Source organism: Acromyrmex echinatior, chromosome 13, assembly GCF_024713525.1.
Source record: "Acromyrmex echinatior isolate Ae372 chromosome 13, ASM2471352v2, whole genome shotgun sequence".
In the NCBI taxonomy this organism is placed as follows: Eukaryota; Metazoa; Arthropoda; class Insecta; order Hymenoptera; family Formicidae; genus Acromyrmex; species Acromyrmex echinatior.
In genome coordinates, this window is record NC_141864.1 from 4,289,839 (window position 1) to 4,307,148 (window position 17,310).

Below are 17,310 nucleotides of genomic sequence, written 5' to 3' on the forward strand. Positions count from 1 at the left end.
CTGTGTCCAAATATCGTTCATTATTCCAACAATTGTCTAATAATTTGCGAGAGTTGTGGATTTAACACTCACAGTCAGATGATGAAAATCATTCTAAATCACAATGTCGAATAACTGTATAAAAAACGAGTTGTCAACTTTTTAATTCAAAAAGCAAAAATCATCAAAAATATTTTTTAATAATCAAATAGTCGCGCGATGCAATCTACTACACTTTATAAGGACCAATTATGTCAACATTACTTGAACTAAAATCGAAATAAGAATTTTTCGAACTGAGAGAAAAAATTTGCTATAAACTCAAAAGGGATTACAGAATATTCAAATTTATTTATTATTTATAGCAAACATATTTGATAAATATTTTACATTTGTTGCAAATAATTTTTATAGCGAGTACAAAAAAGAATAAATATCAGTTACACTTACAAATAATTTGCAATCTCTATATGTGCAAATAAATTTATCATTATGACCTAGAATTAATATTCATATCAAATTTTTTCTCTCTCTGAGGTGAAACACTCTAGCATTTATTTTTTACTGGTAAATAATTAAACTCGGTAATCTGTGAACCTGATAGTTTATAGATCTGACATAATATATGTATGCATACCATAAGATATGTCAACCACCATTCAATTATTCAAATATACGTCAACTGGGATTGCCATGACTTTCTATAATAAAAGTTCGTAGGATTTGTCTTCGCGGTCCTGGGATCTCGTTTTTCATCTCATCGCGTCGCTAGCGAAACATCCATCATATGGATCGACGCGTAATCGTCGTCGCGGACTTGCGACAAGCCAAATCGATACCCGTCAATCCCCAATGAGCGGCGATCAAATCATTTCAGCGACCTCATAAATAATGAAGCGCATGTAGATGCCATCATCGTGATAAACAGTATGCGTTGTGACGAATTTGCCGATTTTACATTGCTAACGATATGCGATAACATCTATATCGCATTCTCTTCCGTTCTCATAATCGATTAAAATATCGTGCGATTATCTTGCACTGCTTTTTTAAGATTATATAAAAATAGTGTATTACACGTAATAACAACTTAACTCGTAAATAATCAATTACTATTATAAATTTAAATCTATCTATTGAGAGTTCAAATTATTATAGTATTTAGCGAACAAAATAAAAAATTGTTTACTTTCTGATTTATATATGGAAAGGATAATTTTACTGAAATATTTAAAAATTTAGATAAATATAGATTTGAAAATAATTCTGATCCGTCAAAATAATATGTAGAAAATTTCAAGCATGATAAATAATGGCTGTATGAAGCTTTGACAGTCTAATTTGAGCATTTTATATAATTATTTTAATAGCCCAATAAATTTGTCTAATAAATTAAAAATAAGTAAAATTATTTTCAGATCTATATGCTTTAGCTAAATTTTCAAATACTTTAACAAAATCGTTCTTTCCGTGTATATTATTGCAGCTTGTACAAGAAATTGATAATAAAAAAAAATTGAATAAGAAAAAGGCATCTAGAAGTCAGGTGGAAATTGATGCGCAAAGTGAGAACTTAGTATTTAAAAACTAATAGTCTATAATCTATAATCTCGAGCTTATATGTTTTGATTCAATTTTGACCTTTTTCAGAGCGTACATAAAAAAAAATTGATATCTTTTTACGTATATGAAATAGTATAAAATATAATAATTTAAAAAAAATATGCGGTCAATTATAATATTCTACATTTATAACATTTTTAAAATCAAAAATATTGCAAATATAAAAAAATGTATTCGAATATTTCTCTAATAAAGAGTATTTTACATTGTCTCATTAATAACGTAGTATTCGCAATTTATGATATTATTATATAATGAAGAAAAGATTATCCAAAAAAAATATATGAAATTTATTTTACTAAAGATAGATTTATAAAAAGAGAAAGAAGAGAGGAAAATAAAAAAAGAGAAAATATATATAAATTGTATAAAATATTATTAATTCTATAAATGTATATTAATATGAGATATTTTCGAATTTCAAGTACGTAGCTTGCATGCTTATGTATATACTATATATATTTGTGTAGAAATTCTGTAATTGAGCAAAATTTTCTTTTATACATTTAAAACACGCGAAATATTTACGGCTTTTGACGCAAATGTAGGTATACTGTACTAATGCTTAACAGGCATCACTAATAACAACTCTATATTAAGCATATCGTATGACAACTAATGGATAACATTGTCATGTAACAATTCACCATAATGCGAACATTACCCGAATTACATCATAATAAATATCTCATTTCTATCAATTGTAGAATCACAATACTTTCTATTTAATGACATAATTAAGTCCTATATATAATCCTATATATTATATAATAATCGTCCTGTCTTTGTTACTCATAGAATGCAAAGATAAAATGACATTTGTGTCGATTTGTCACTAAATGGAATTTCGACAATTATCAGTGCACATATTATCTGATAAACAAAGTACATAATTAATGTTTTATTTTATTTAGCAATTATATATTATCAAAAAGAATACATTTAAAAAATATTTATCAAAAACCTTATTATTTGTAAAATTAAAGAGAAGAAAGTCTTTCTGTGTGTTTTATGAAAGAGATAAATATTTACATATGAAGGATAAATTATATGAAATGTTTTATTAATTATTTATATGATAAATATGAAATTTTATAAACAATATACATAAATCTGTAGTTTATAAATTATTTGTCATAACAAATACGTAATCAAAATCAATTAAATTATCTATTAAAATATAAAGTATCTCGATAACATACATATGTCTTGACATACATAGAGTTTATACGGTTCAAACGTCAAAGTGCTTTTGATCTGTGCTTGAATACAATTGGGTACGTCAATACAGCATCGATCGGGACCCTTGATGGGATAATCAATCTCCATCAACGGTTCGTCAAAAATCAATTGTTTTTACATCGCCAATGTTGTACATTAATGCTTTTAGCACTGAACGTTCAATTCTCTTCCAGTGGCTACCTTAGGCAGGAAACTCAATTTGCAAAATGAAATTCATGGTTGACCGATGATGATCGTCGCGAGATAGGAGACAATCAATCCGCTTGATGCAGCACTACCCCGCGGGGTAGATCGCTATTTCTGGTGGCTGACCTCTGATTCACTAGCACACTGCGTGAATTAGTCCGTGGCGTTTGTTCGCAAAGGTATCATCCAATCATGCGAGTGCATCATACGCCGTCGTGATATGCGTGGCTAAGCCATCTACCTAAATTGAGCTTTCTATCTTTCATTACCATTTAATGGATATACTGAATGTTGTCTGAATTATTTGTCCCTTTGGCTTCTATACATTGTTAAAAACACCATCGACTGACCACTTAATGAAACTTTTCAAAAATAAAATTAGGAAATGAGGAGACTTGAAAAAAATTTCTGAATGTGTGCTAAATTATTTTACATTATTATAAATTTTAATCACGACAGAAATATGTAATACGAAAGAAAAATCTCTCTTCTCTAGATTCATTCTATGAACGCGACTATTACTAATTAATTTTCATATTGCTTAAAAAATATCTAAAATTCAATATTATAGATATATTTTTATATTATTTTATTAAATAGATTAAGAATTAAATGCGTGGGAAGAAAAGTAATTTAATCGGATTCTTAAAGAAATTATTTCTTCTTTTGAAAAGAAATCGTAAATCTCCACTTAAGTCACGCTTGCCCGCAAAAATTAATTTATACGAATTCAATACAGCTTTCGTGGTAAAGAAATTCAAACTACAGTGCACAGAAAAGTCTTTAGGAGGAGGAAGAGATCTGATAATTGCATTTGGCTGCCGTTTTCAACGCGCGCTCGGAAATTACGCCCCGGAACTCTGACGGCGCATTAAATAGCCGGCAGACATGTTCGCGCGTAAAACAATGAGAGACTATAGAGATCGTTTGCGACACACACGTCGACCAACCGGGGATTTACGATGCTGTGGGTGCTTTCCCTAGTCTTTGTTCTAACACGACCAAGACGTTGCAGGCTCTCCCGGGCCAGTATTGTAGCGGCACGAGCGTTGATGCTTGAGAGAACTTCCGGTACTAAACATTTATAACGTGTTTCTGAATTTGAATATCTTCGTGATTCAAAGTTTATGTAAATTAGTCAATTCGCCGATCGTTATATACAGAGTGTTAGTTAAGTATGTTGCCATACTCAACAGAGTGATTCTTTGGTTTATTTTAAGTAAAAAAGTCCATATAAATCATGTGTCCTAAACGGCTTAGTTTCCGAAATAAAAAAATTTAAACGTGTAATAATCTGTTTATTTGAAAGAAATACAGCTCGATTTAATCAAAAACTAGTAAAAAAACCTAATCAGAAAAATAAAAACAGGCTTCAATTCTTCTGATGAAATAAAACATTAGATGAACAATTAGATGAATTGTTGAAAATGTCCATGATACATCCATCGAGCCTTCTTCTCAAAGATTGATACACGCTCAAAGATATCAGGTGTGTTACGTATTGCCTCATATCATTCTCATTCTCAATTGGGGTGGTATAAACCAATGATTTCAGATATCCCCAAAGGAAATAATCCAAAGGATTTAAGTCTGGTAATCTAGGAGGAGTCAACTTTTGATTTTGTAACTTTGACTTCGACTTTGTCACTTTGTTTACGGTTGTGCGAATGTAACTCACGTGAAGCAAAACATATTTATGCAGGATTATCTCTAACGCAATTTACCGTTTCGTCAAACATTTGCGAACATTCACCTGTATTTCGGAAACTAAGCCGTTTAGGACATATGTTTATATGGACTTTTTTACTTGAAATAAATAAAAAAAACACTCTGTTGAGTATGGCAACATACTTAATTAATACCTGTACATGTATATAATATTGGTAATTTTGAATTTAAGAAACAAAATAGTGACATTGTTTTAAAAGAAAAATTGTTCTAACATATTTGCCATTCTTTCTTTTTTAATACATGAATAATATTTAAAATAAAAACTGATAATATCAGTAAAAGATTTTCAAGCATTAACATACTTTTATTTGACTAAAAAATATCTGTATATAATTTCAACTAAATACTGTTTCAATAATTTTCATAAATTTATTTGTTAAAGCTAAAATATTGAAGATGTTTAGAGTCAGTAGAATTTTTAAAATTACACAGATTAGAGATTGGCGATTAAAAAAGTAAAATGTCAGTTTGCGGCAGCAAATTGTGTTAAATTTGCGTAGCAAACATGCAACTACAGGTTGTACTGTTTACGTTGCAGGTGTCCTGGATGCGCAAACGGGACATGCACATCCTGAGCGCGGGCATCTTCATGTATACATCGGATCTGAGGTTCCAGGTGATCCATCCGGACAAATCGGAGAACTGGACGCTGCAAATCAAGTCGCCGCAGCAGCGCGATTCTGGCGTGTACGAGTGCCAGGTCAGCACCGAGCCGAAGATGTCGCTCAATTATAGCCTCAACGTAGTTGGTGAGTACCGTTTGTATTATTTACTCGTTGAGCCCGATAAATTGCGGCCTTGACTTTATTCTGTACGAAGTCTTCTCTCGAATGGGAGACGAATGTTACGGCTGTTTTTCGATCGGCTGCTGTCTCGGAGAAAAGATTGTTCGCGACACGAGCCGGTTGGTACGATCGAACGGGTTAAAGTTTAAACGCTTAAGTGCTCCGTCGTAGGATTATCCTCTCGATGTCGCATCGTTCTAAAATCCCCGTCGTTTGAGGATTAACGAGTTGCAACTCGCCATCGACATTGAGATTTAACGATTATGAAAAAAAGCTGCTATCATGAAATTTTTTAGTACGTGTAGTCTAATTAATCAATTTAACCAATTTATACTTTTTAACATTAGAAAATTCTAAAGAAATTATATTATATAAAATTGATCCAATTGATACATCAATATTGACCAATATTATATTTACATAAAAATAAACAGGGATAATAAACAGTAATAAACAAAAATAAATGGTTTATAAATATTAATAGTTATTTTAGTACCTTAAGTTTTTTAACGCATCATTTTGTACATTTGATACATATATATTACGCTGGCATTTGACTAAAGAATATTATTTTGCCAGTTCATAATGTTTGACATATTTATAGCATTTAATATTATTTCGATATTAATAATATGAAAATGGTGATAAATAATAAATTACTCAATGATGATGCGGAAATTTCTCAATAGTTATATCGTGTGTGAAAATTAATCTCGATTCCATCACGAATGCCGATTGCACAATGCAGCTGGCGATGACATGTACAATTACATATTCATGCAGACACCAGCGTGTCATCAAGTATCATTTTGCATCTCCTTGTCTATAAAATCTATTGCAATCTGTTACGAGGCAGATGTGTTTTCCCATGGAAAATAATGTTTTATAATTATTCGAAATAAATTAATGCGTTAATTGATTAATTTATTTATCATGACATTATTGGATATATTTGTCGGTTATGTTTGTGCGATTTGATGTCTTCTCAAACAACGAATAAAAATGTAATTTTCTTGGCTGCGGCAAAGATACAATGAGAGCACTATTCGTGTCTTCTTTAAAGTTGAAGGCAAGTACACCGTAAGATTTAGTTAAGCGAAGTCTCCATGATCGTTTTTTTTTACGTTCGTGAATCTTTCAGCAGTTCTGAGAACATTAGGGAAAACGACAACGATAACGCACGACTTCCGTTTCTTCCGTTTGCGAACGTCGTCGACCAAATAAAAAGCAACGAGGGTAGGCAAGGGAGGACGAGTTATTTTGCCATCGAAAGTTGGAGCTAAAATACACTACAAACAACGTAACTTTGTACATGCAATCCGAAAGAATTTCATATTGGCATAACTGCCGCGCTGAAAACTCAACATTTTCGCCGTTATACAATTTGTGATCCGCCTTAAATAAACTTTCATGATAAACATCCGCTATTTTGAATATCGGTGCGGTATTCTATATATCGCATTTAATACTCCTCCGTTTTACACGAAATTAATTGTCCTTATTGTTGTTTGCCATGTGACAGTTTTTATCATTTCCAAATAAGTAAACAAATACTCAAAGAAAAAATAAAACTACTTATGAATCTGAAGCAAAATATATCAATTTTTATGAGATTTTTCACATATTTCGCTTGTAATATTTTTATCCAAGAAATTTTTAACAAAATTAGAATTTAAAAAATTCTTAAAAATATATTTTAATTATTTAGAGATATAAAAAGTAAAAAATCTCAGAATCCAGAAATTTCATAATTTCAAAATACAAAATGAGATTTTTTATTTTTCATATCTTTAAATTATTAAAATATATATTATCAAAATATATTTAAAAAAATTTTTTTAATTCTTAAATCGCGGAATTGTTCGATTCTTAAAATTTAGCTGTTATATCATGAAATTCTTGATATCTAAAATTTTTCGATTTGCAAGATTTTTCAACTTCTATATAGATTTCGCCGTTTCAAGATCTATATAAGATCGTCGTCTTAAAATATGGAGAAAAACTTTCTAGTTTCTTTCGAAAGATGTAAAACACCGATAAAGAAAGCTACTGAAACTTGTTGAAATGGTAGTAGTATGAAATGAGATGGTAGAAGGAAATGATAATTTGTAGAGATTACGAAAGCGGGGCGGGATATTAACAAAAGAAATGTAAAGAAAAAGAAATAATTCTTTTTCTTTGCATTGTCCAGCTTTGTCATTTTCTCGCGCAATGAGTAAGATTAAAAATCAGCATGGAATTATTTGCTTCTGTTTGCGTATGTAGGATCACAACCATTGATTTTGACTCTGCACAAAGCTAAAGAGAAGAATAAGTGATGGGTAAGAAACGGAGAGAGTACGAAACGCTGCAGAACGTAAGAGTTCCGGCGTGGTCGATAAGAGGCTTGGAGGAAACACGTCGACGAACCGAGTCCTTTTCAACCCCCATACCCTCCCTTATTCTCCCCTTTTTATGTGCTACGAGCGCATCGATGCAGGTGCATCTACTCCGTCTAGATCGTTTATGTCTGGTAACGGGGAAGGTTGGCGCGAAATAAATCGTCTTTCTTTTGCACGTTCTCTCATTCGTAAAATCGTAAAACATGAAGTCGACGGCGAGATCGATTTTACAAATCCATTCCGCAAAAAGCTCGAAACGCGGGAGTCCCTACTGACTGTAGATCGAAATTTCCCATTGGGGTAACTTTGAAAATTCGTAGAAGGGGAAAGGGCTGTTTTCTAGATAGATCTATAAAGATTGTCGGTGGTGAGAATCGATAGAAGTGTCAGCAAAAGTAGAGCAGATTGATTGAAAAATAACGCAACGAAATAACTTTAATAGAATGTGATAGGAAAAACTATCTTGTGACAAATGAGACTTTCACGAAAAGTAATTTATAATAAGCTGTTCAAAATATAAGAATATTTATTAGAGATTTATATTAATAATATTCATTTACTTGTAATCGTATTTGTTCTCGCTTTTATCTTTTTAGCTAATTGAAAGAAACGTTGGAAATAATTCGTTTGAAATCTCGTGATTTTTGTGCAAAGTTGCTGAATACAAGAGATTTGGCATAAAATTTCTCCTGGCATAATTCCCGTTTTTGCCTTCGAGTCGAAACGTGTCCTACAGAGAATAATTCACGTTCCAAAATTCGCAAGGATAATAAAATTCTGCTAACGGGTGGAACTCCAATCTCACCACTCTGGCATATATATTCTTGACTCAGCATTTTTTTACCGCAACGTGTTTTCGCCTAGCCGAGCGGCGTAAATACATCCGAATTAACCACTAATGCATTTTTTGCCAGCCGTGCGTTTGTTAAACATCTCGTTCTGTCAAATAAATTCGAACCCATTTTTCGGATTCTAGTTTCGAATATTAGTTGATCTTGCATAAGCTCTCACGAGATTATATTGATTCGAAGCTCAAATTACATTCATTTCGATAGTAGAATTCGAGAGAATACAATGCCACTTTGTCATAATTGGATAAATGTGATCATGATTTTATTAAGTTTATTACAGTTCGTAATTTATTACGAAGTGTCGGCTTAAATTACATATAAAATGAAATCATCAACATTAACAAGCTAGTTAACTAAATGCTGCAAATGGAATTCTAATTCTCATCAACTATTATGCTGAATACGTATTTTACAAACATTCTCTCAATTTAATACAAATATTCTATATATATATATATATTTATAGGGAATATATATAATATCTACGTATATCCTATATGCATATATACTATCATTTATTACAAAACATATTAACTCTATGAATCTGTACCATTTGGTACTGCATATGGAACAACATTGTGGTTTAAATCTATCCTAGTTCACGATATGGTATAATACATTCCACGCTGGTTGTTGCGCGATGGCACGTTAATGAATGCGCTTCGGTTGACGTAATCAGCAACGTAATTGCAAATCCGACGAGAGAGTGAAAATGATAATTGGCCGGCAAAGATTTGCCAGGCAACAGTGGTGTCAACAACCGGAGCTATAACGGAACACGATAAACAATGTATCCAGTCAAATATCGATATTGTCAGTATGTATTTCATGTTCCATTACCATTATTGATAGTCGATGATTTTTTAACAGAAAGTAGGTATGTGGCAAATGTTAAATCGTTTCTGATTCTAATCATAGAATTGACACAATTTGATATTTTTAAATTAAACTTAGGAGAATTGATCATTCTCTAACTATATCATTAATATTCTCGGGAAATCAATATTTTATCTTGATATTAAAACAATATTTTTTATTTATATACGTTGACACAATTAATATATATAAAAATATATTTTATATAAACCTTAAACCATTTTTAATAGAATTGACTTAAATAACTCGCTATTATTTTCAAATTAAATTTTAGAGAATTAATTATTCTCATTATTATTAATATTTAAAAAATTAATATTTTGTTTTCTCACTCTTAATACTAAGACACAATATTTTTTTATTTATTATTATGCATTGATGCAATTGTTATATATGAAAATATTTATTACATATTATTTCCTTCACTTATACACTTCACGGTCATAATTTTTAATAAAATTCTGTATTGTATTATTGCATTATGTATTATATGTTAAGATATTATCTCATATTAGTAGTTCTGGAAGCTTTATGGATGTTTCATTCAGTGAAATAGCTATGTCAGCAGCGTCCTATTAAATCGGTACGGTGAAAGGCATAAAGATATGAATAAAATAGTATAATCACATGCAGAGATATATCTTTACTAAGGGAAGGTATATGTGCAAACAATATAGTGAGTGCTTATATACAGTGTTATTTACTTTCATATTTACGTTTACCTTGCTTTAAAAGTGAGATACAAACAAACATCGTCATTTTTTAAAGAGAATGGTAAAAATATATCTTTCTTTAATCAAAATATTCTGACTCAAAAATTTAAAATTAAAATTTTTAGAAAAGGAAGGCTACGAGAGAGTTAACGCAAGATGTAAAGTTCTAATAATTAATCCATCTTTAATATTTATCAATTTAAAAACATACAATCATACAAACGTTTAATTAGTCTAAATTATTGTGTTTTACACCGAGAATGACCTGATGAAAGTTGAAACGTTTGTATGATTGTATGTTTAAATTGATTTGATAAATATTAAAACTGGATTAATTATTTGCGTTGACTCGTAGCCTTTCTCTCCTGAAAATTTTAATTTCTTTCTTCAATAGAATGCATTTAAATAATTTTTGTTATTTTTAATACATATTTATTTAAAGCTTGTAAGTCGTCCATAATTTAAAACACATTTAAAAAGCAGAAAACAATAAAATTAAATTAAAATTTTTAGATAATTCTATTTTTGAAAGAAAAGAATAATTACTCGTTAGAACAATTTTAAAATATGAGAATAAATGAATTTTTATTATACCTATTCGCGTTATTAAGTATACTATTATACAATAGAAAAGAAGAATGCACGAACAAAAACAATGGGCCCAATTGTGAACTCATAGGTCCCACCGTGGAGATTTGCTTTAATCAGACTTTTAATTAAGAGGGATATAAGTCATTTTTTGCCGAGACAAAAATGCCAAGCACGGTGCAATCATAAATAAGACCGTGGACAGTTGGCGTTATAGCCACCGCCCGTCGCTGGACAGTGATTTTAAATTACGCGAAACTCATGGAAAATGAAATTTAATTCAATCTTTGTAAGAGCGCTTGAAATTCTCATGAAGAAGAGACGGCAAATCTTTAACATATTTCTCTTTAACATATATATATATATATATATACATGATTCACATACTCTTTGTGATTTTACTCTCCCGCAACGTTATATTTAATGTAATTAAATAAGGAAGCTTGCATAAAATCGTGTTCTCAGAAGCTTTTTTGCAATAATTTATATATGAGGGCTTCATTAATATTGTAAAATATTTTTATAATGAATTCCTTGACAGAACTTGAGATTAATTTTCCCTTAATTAAGTTTGATCGAATCGTATCGCTCATTTATCGAGGAACTGTTTACTTATTACTTAAATCAATGTTTGTAAAAGTGTTTGGAATAGTCTTGTTTTTTACGTCATAAATTAAATTTTTAAAAAGTTATAAAATCAAAGTTATATAATAAAGTATAAAAAGTTTATTAAAAATAAAAAAACTTTGCCCCTGTACGTTATATTTTATTAATTTATGTATATTGTATTAGCTTATATTCGGTAACATTTAATTTGTCGAAAGCTTTGGAACTTACTGTAAAATTATTTGATGAAGAAATTTTTAGCTATATCTTTGCTAGTGGAAAACTGCACATATTCTCAAGAATCTTTCACCGAATCATTATTTCCTAACGAGATATTCTGTACACATATATTCAATGTATGCAAATGCGCGTATCTCTGATATTCAGAAGGAAGTACGACGTGCAGAAATAATTACTCTCTGATGTTTTCATTATCCTTGCAATATTCCCACGCCATTGCATCTTTCACTTCCCCTTCTTTGCGCGTAATAACCACGTATTTCGGAGGCAGGCTTTCGCATTTACGTAAGCCAAAATATTTCATCTTACGCGAGATGGAGAGAGCCTTTATGTCAAGATGCAAGGGCGTCCGCGTTGTGAAAGGAGTTCACAGGGAATCCGCGGAATAATTCGTGTAAAACTTGAAGAAAGGTAACTATAGTGAGAACTTTGCAGGAACCTTCGAAACAGAATACATATAATATAGAATATTATTTTAATTATACGTCATAAATCTTTTTATTTCATATTTATTGAATTATAATCTCTGCAACGCTGACAATATAAAAATAATTACAGACAATATTGAACAATATTAAAAGATACTTATCAATGCAATTGATACAGTAATTAATTACATGCATTAATGAAAGGTTTTGATAAATTATACACATACACGATAATTAACTTAACAGTTTAAATTGTCTATATATGTTTACATATTGATATTTATGAATCAAATGATATGCTTCGAATATTGAATTAATTGTATAATCTTGTATTTATAATTTCCAATTGTAGAAATTTTCTGATTTGTCAAACTTACTTTTATGATGACGTAGATATAAATAGCTTTTGATATTAATTAAATTGCAACGTCATATTCGTTTTGAAATATGTACACATCGAAATGCGTTAATATCGCAACAGAATAATATTTGTTTATTTGACGTTAAGCCGCGCAGATAAAATTGTGGTCAGTCTTCGTTTGTAATAATATATGCCGCGACTGACATGATACGATGAGTGAAATGATAGAAGACAGAAAATAATATTAAGCGGCGTCAGAATAACGATCGTTATTATTCGTGCAATTAAGTCTCATTGTCACGATTGGTCACACTTGGCTACAATATGGGAGCGAATGACACGCGTTAACGCACTGACGGCTTAATTGGTTTCTCCCTCCTTTCTACTACAGTCATCCCTGGCGCAGCCAGGCATCCACAAATCAATTGCGAAATTCGTGGCCATCATATATGAAGCAATACGATCCTTTAAAATCGATATAGACGAATATCTATGTCGGATCGAATCACTTTTTTGTATTTTTTTCTTTTTTCTATATGACTTTCAAGCCCAAAATTGTGTACGAGCACCATCATTCAACAGGAGTTCCGTTTAAATCCAACATTCGTCAACCTATCAAGTTGTCCCTATCAAAGTGAAATAAAATATAACATAATTTCTTTATCATATATGTATATATGTCAATTATCATATATATATGTATATATCTAATAAATCTAAAAAAATATTGAGATTTTATTACGTAATACAACATTAACTTTGAAAGCTTAATTACAAAGTTTGCTTTTTTATTTAACTTAAGTTAATTATAATAAATATTTTAAAGGTATATTATATTAAATTAAAACAGTAATTGGCATTATTTCAAATTATGTATATTTCATCGAACGTTCCTGCTTGTAATATATATAATATCGGTCAAACAAATTGTTATTTTGATAAATATTGGAAAATTATTTCGTTTTATTTATTTTTGCCTGTAATACTTTTTACAAAAATATATATATGACTTGAATTTATGATAGAATTTGCAGTCATAAACTAGTATTTTTTCTTTATTTTATTATTTCGACTTGTAATATGCATGGAATAGAATTAATTGTAGAATAGAATTAATTGTAGAATAGAATTAATTGTAGTATGATATTCATGCACATGAGTTTTATTAAATGTTTTAATGTTATAATCCATCTTAGATAATTTATAATCCTAAGAGTTTTAGTTCACTTTAAATGTTCCTCTAGTTAACGTATGACACTCTTGTTCCGAATCCGTCAATTTCCATCGCGCGATCACGACACGATGCAATATCCAGGGAACATGATACGAGTATTTGTCACTCTTATGGCAATTATGATCTCTCCTAGGATCGTTTATCTCGTTATGATAGTTAGATTATCTCCGTCCAACCACAAGATACATGTGCAGATCTATAAGCGGCGATATCTCACCGCATCCAAAGCAACCCATTTCAGTCCCCTTTCCTCGCAAATTTGTCTCGCTGGGATTCGGGTGAACCAACGTAGCCAGGACTGGCTCAACCATTGTGCTAAATGGACCATGCCATCTAGAAGTGAAACCTTTTAGAACACCAGGCACCTTTTACGCGATATCTCCCGCATTACGTATCTTACTAAAACGCTTATCTCACAAAAATTTTTATACGAGCTCATAATAAAATACTTTAGATATTGATTTATGTTATATAAGATATTTTATATATCTTATTTACATAATATGTATTTTACATGATATCTCATTTTATTACGATAGATTTATTACAATTATTAATAAAATCTATATTTTTATTTGATTTAATCAATTTAAAGAATTGTTTACTACACATTTGTGATGATTCGTAATGATTTTTGACTCACATAGTTGCTGACTTTTGCAACGTTTCATATTGCGACGTTTTGTGTTGGTAATCGTTCTAGAAAGTATATCCTTTATGATCATAAAGTTCTATATAGCGCCTGAAAATGTAAAGTAGCTATTTATGTGAAAAGACACCAAAGCATTAAATGCGAATAATAGCAAATCTTTCCCACTCGGATTAATAGCATACGATTCCGTGAACTGCACTTTGCAAGTCATCAACAGCCGTGTTCGAGTTTGCGAGTCATTACAGATCTTTGACGATCCTAGTAGCAGTCGCACAATGCTCTGAGATGATTTCCTTCCAGTCTTGAATCGCTCAATTTAGTCGGCAGCCGCGACGCTTTAAGTTTCCAGAAACTCCCTAATTTACGCCGGCGTATTTATCTGCCGTTGCAATTAAGAGAGTTGCAATTGCACTTCGCCGATCCTGATCGCTCGTGTGCCACTGCAGCGAAATTAAACGTCGTCTCTTAAGTTGCATCTGTTGCGACGATATTTGTGTGCGCCGTATTATAGTATTCTACTTTAAGTTTGCCTGGGATGACCCAACTTTTCGCGAGGTTGCCCTAGAATGCTCGAACCACCAAGGATTAGGTAATGGCTAATTATTTCACGGGTGGCTTGTGACAGATGATATCGCGGGAAACGGGAGCTTCTGCCGACGCTTCTTAACACTTGTAATTAAACCGGTCTTGATTAGACGCAGATCTATTGGTATCTTATTAACCGCTCAAGTTTAGTGGAAATTAACTCTTTTTGTGACCTACGGGAAAGGTTCATTAGAAATGTTAACTACAAGTAACTAATGGATATACGTCATCTTTCAACCACGCTTTCCAACTTTATTTTTCAAAACAGTATAGAAATATTTGTGTGAAACTTAATCACAAATATTTCAACAAAATTAATTTTGTAAACTGCTCCTTCATGTCGTGAATGACTTGAACACTTAATCGCGTGGAATAAACACATATGTGCGGCTCTACAACTATCGTTATCGTCTGGTAGATTAGATTTAATTCATAGCATTCCCGTCAAATTTGCTATAAAATTACACACTCAAATAAACGTTTGTTATCGTGAACGTTTGTGTGAAATTTCGTTTGATTTTACCGTGCAATACACATTGCGGTTATTTTATATAGAGTAAGCGTGCTGCAGAATATCTCATCAGTACATATTAAATTGTACAGCCGAAATAAAACGGACGGCAAAGTAAATTTTAAATCGATTTCTCGTCGATTGATAAATTATTGCTGATCAACTTTGCTGAATTTGCAAAATATAAGACTAAGTTCATATATGTATGTGACAATCATAGTTCATCTTACATGGAGATCGAGTAAATTTCTCAATAGGCTTTTCCATTAGCATAGAATGTGAGATTAAGCTGCAATACTGTTCTGTAAAGTATTTGACAAAGCACAAAGCAGCTTAAATTTAGTTACCTTAGACAGGAACATCATCTTTCCGATTCGCGGCATTTCCTTCACTCAATTTCTAGTAACATTACTTACAGCAACATTATTTATAGGATTTAATCAAATAATTTAAAAAATTTATTTTATTTATATTCATAATAATTCGACCAAAATCGCATCATTGTTTTTAATTCTCTGTAATCTGCAAACTTGTGTGTAAACGTTCTACACGCAATCCAAAACTGCTGAGGAAAAATAAAGATATATTTTTCATTAGCATTATCCGAGTAATCCAAATGAATTCGGCACGCTTGTCGAAGCACAAGGAAACAATACGAACGATAGAGCACCAAAATACAAAAGAAACTTATTCGTCTAACGATGATTTCAAATGAAATCGCTTTACACGTATATACCGCACGATCTCAAGTTTATACGATCGATGCCAACCATTATCGATTCATTAGCACTCGGTTGAATAACCATTACAAATAAACCTGCTTGCGGTACGTAGTAATCTTACGTGTTCTTCTCCCCCTCGAGAAAAAGAAAAAGAAAGAGGCTGTCCGTTTGATAAAGTGCTATCCGCCTCTCTCCTCTGTCTGTAACGGTTCACTGCTTTCTCCAGTTTTCCAATAATTGGGAAGAATTTCTTCAACGACCGATTTACATTAATATCACGACTATCATATTTTTCTGTCATGTTTCATTTTTATTGCCATTACTGGCGGGTGTACCGTCTCGGGAATTCATATCGTCGATTTGACGAGTTTTAACGATGGAAATCACCCAAGAGATGAGAAGGACGCAGAATATAGTTTTATGTACGCTGGACAAGTAGTTCCCGTGTATTAAACTTTACTGTTTCAAATGTCGTAATCAAACGTCATCGCGCTGCTCATAAATCGCGGAGAATTTTTGCGATCTCCTCTCTATAATACGCTTGAGTTTCTGGAGGAATCCTTTCACATTCGGAATTCATATACCTCTCGATTCGAAATCAACCGTGCATTGATCCGCATTTTTATAATCCTCTCGATTAAAGTTTAGCTTGGATTCGATGAATCCTACATTTACAATCGAGAAGCGTAAGTAGCATTTGGATAAACTATAGTTACAAAAATCTAACAATATAAGTACAAAGTAAGTTGTTTGGCTGCATTAGTTTGAAACTGTTCCAAAAATTCCGATTGTAGTATTCGCTTCTACGAACTCGAGGCAACTTTGGGCGTTATACTTTTCCGAATTTAAACAAAGTAGGTTTAGTGGCTATCATTTACTGGCTAAAGGTTGCTTGAAGAATCACTAAAGGCGCCAAACGTCGCTTTTAAAGGAGGAAGTAAAGTAACCATTATTTAAGCGCTTCCCAACCAAATTATTTTCTTTAAGTACGCATTAAAGAGAAACGACACTTTAGG

General features: G+C 31.5%; 1 protein-coding gene across 1 annotated transcript in view; it reads left to right on the plus strand.

Annotated features, from left to right (window-relative positions):
- The window catches only part of dpr1 (defective proboscis extension response 1), a 395,482-nt gene that overhangs the window by 213,971 nt on the left and 164,201 nt on the right, over positions 1-17,310 (plus strand). Inside the window, exon 3 of the mRNA XM_087412790.1 lies at positions 5,300-5,510. Within this exon, the coding sequence (XP_087268916.1) occupies positions 5,300-5,510 (211 nt within the window). The remainder of the gene's footprint in view (positions 1-5,299; positions 5,511-17,310) is intronic.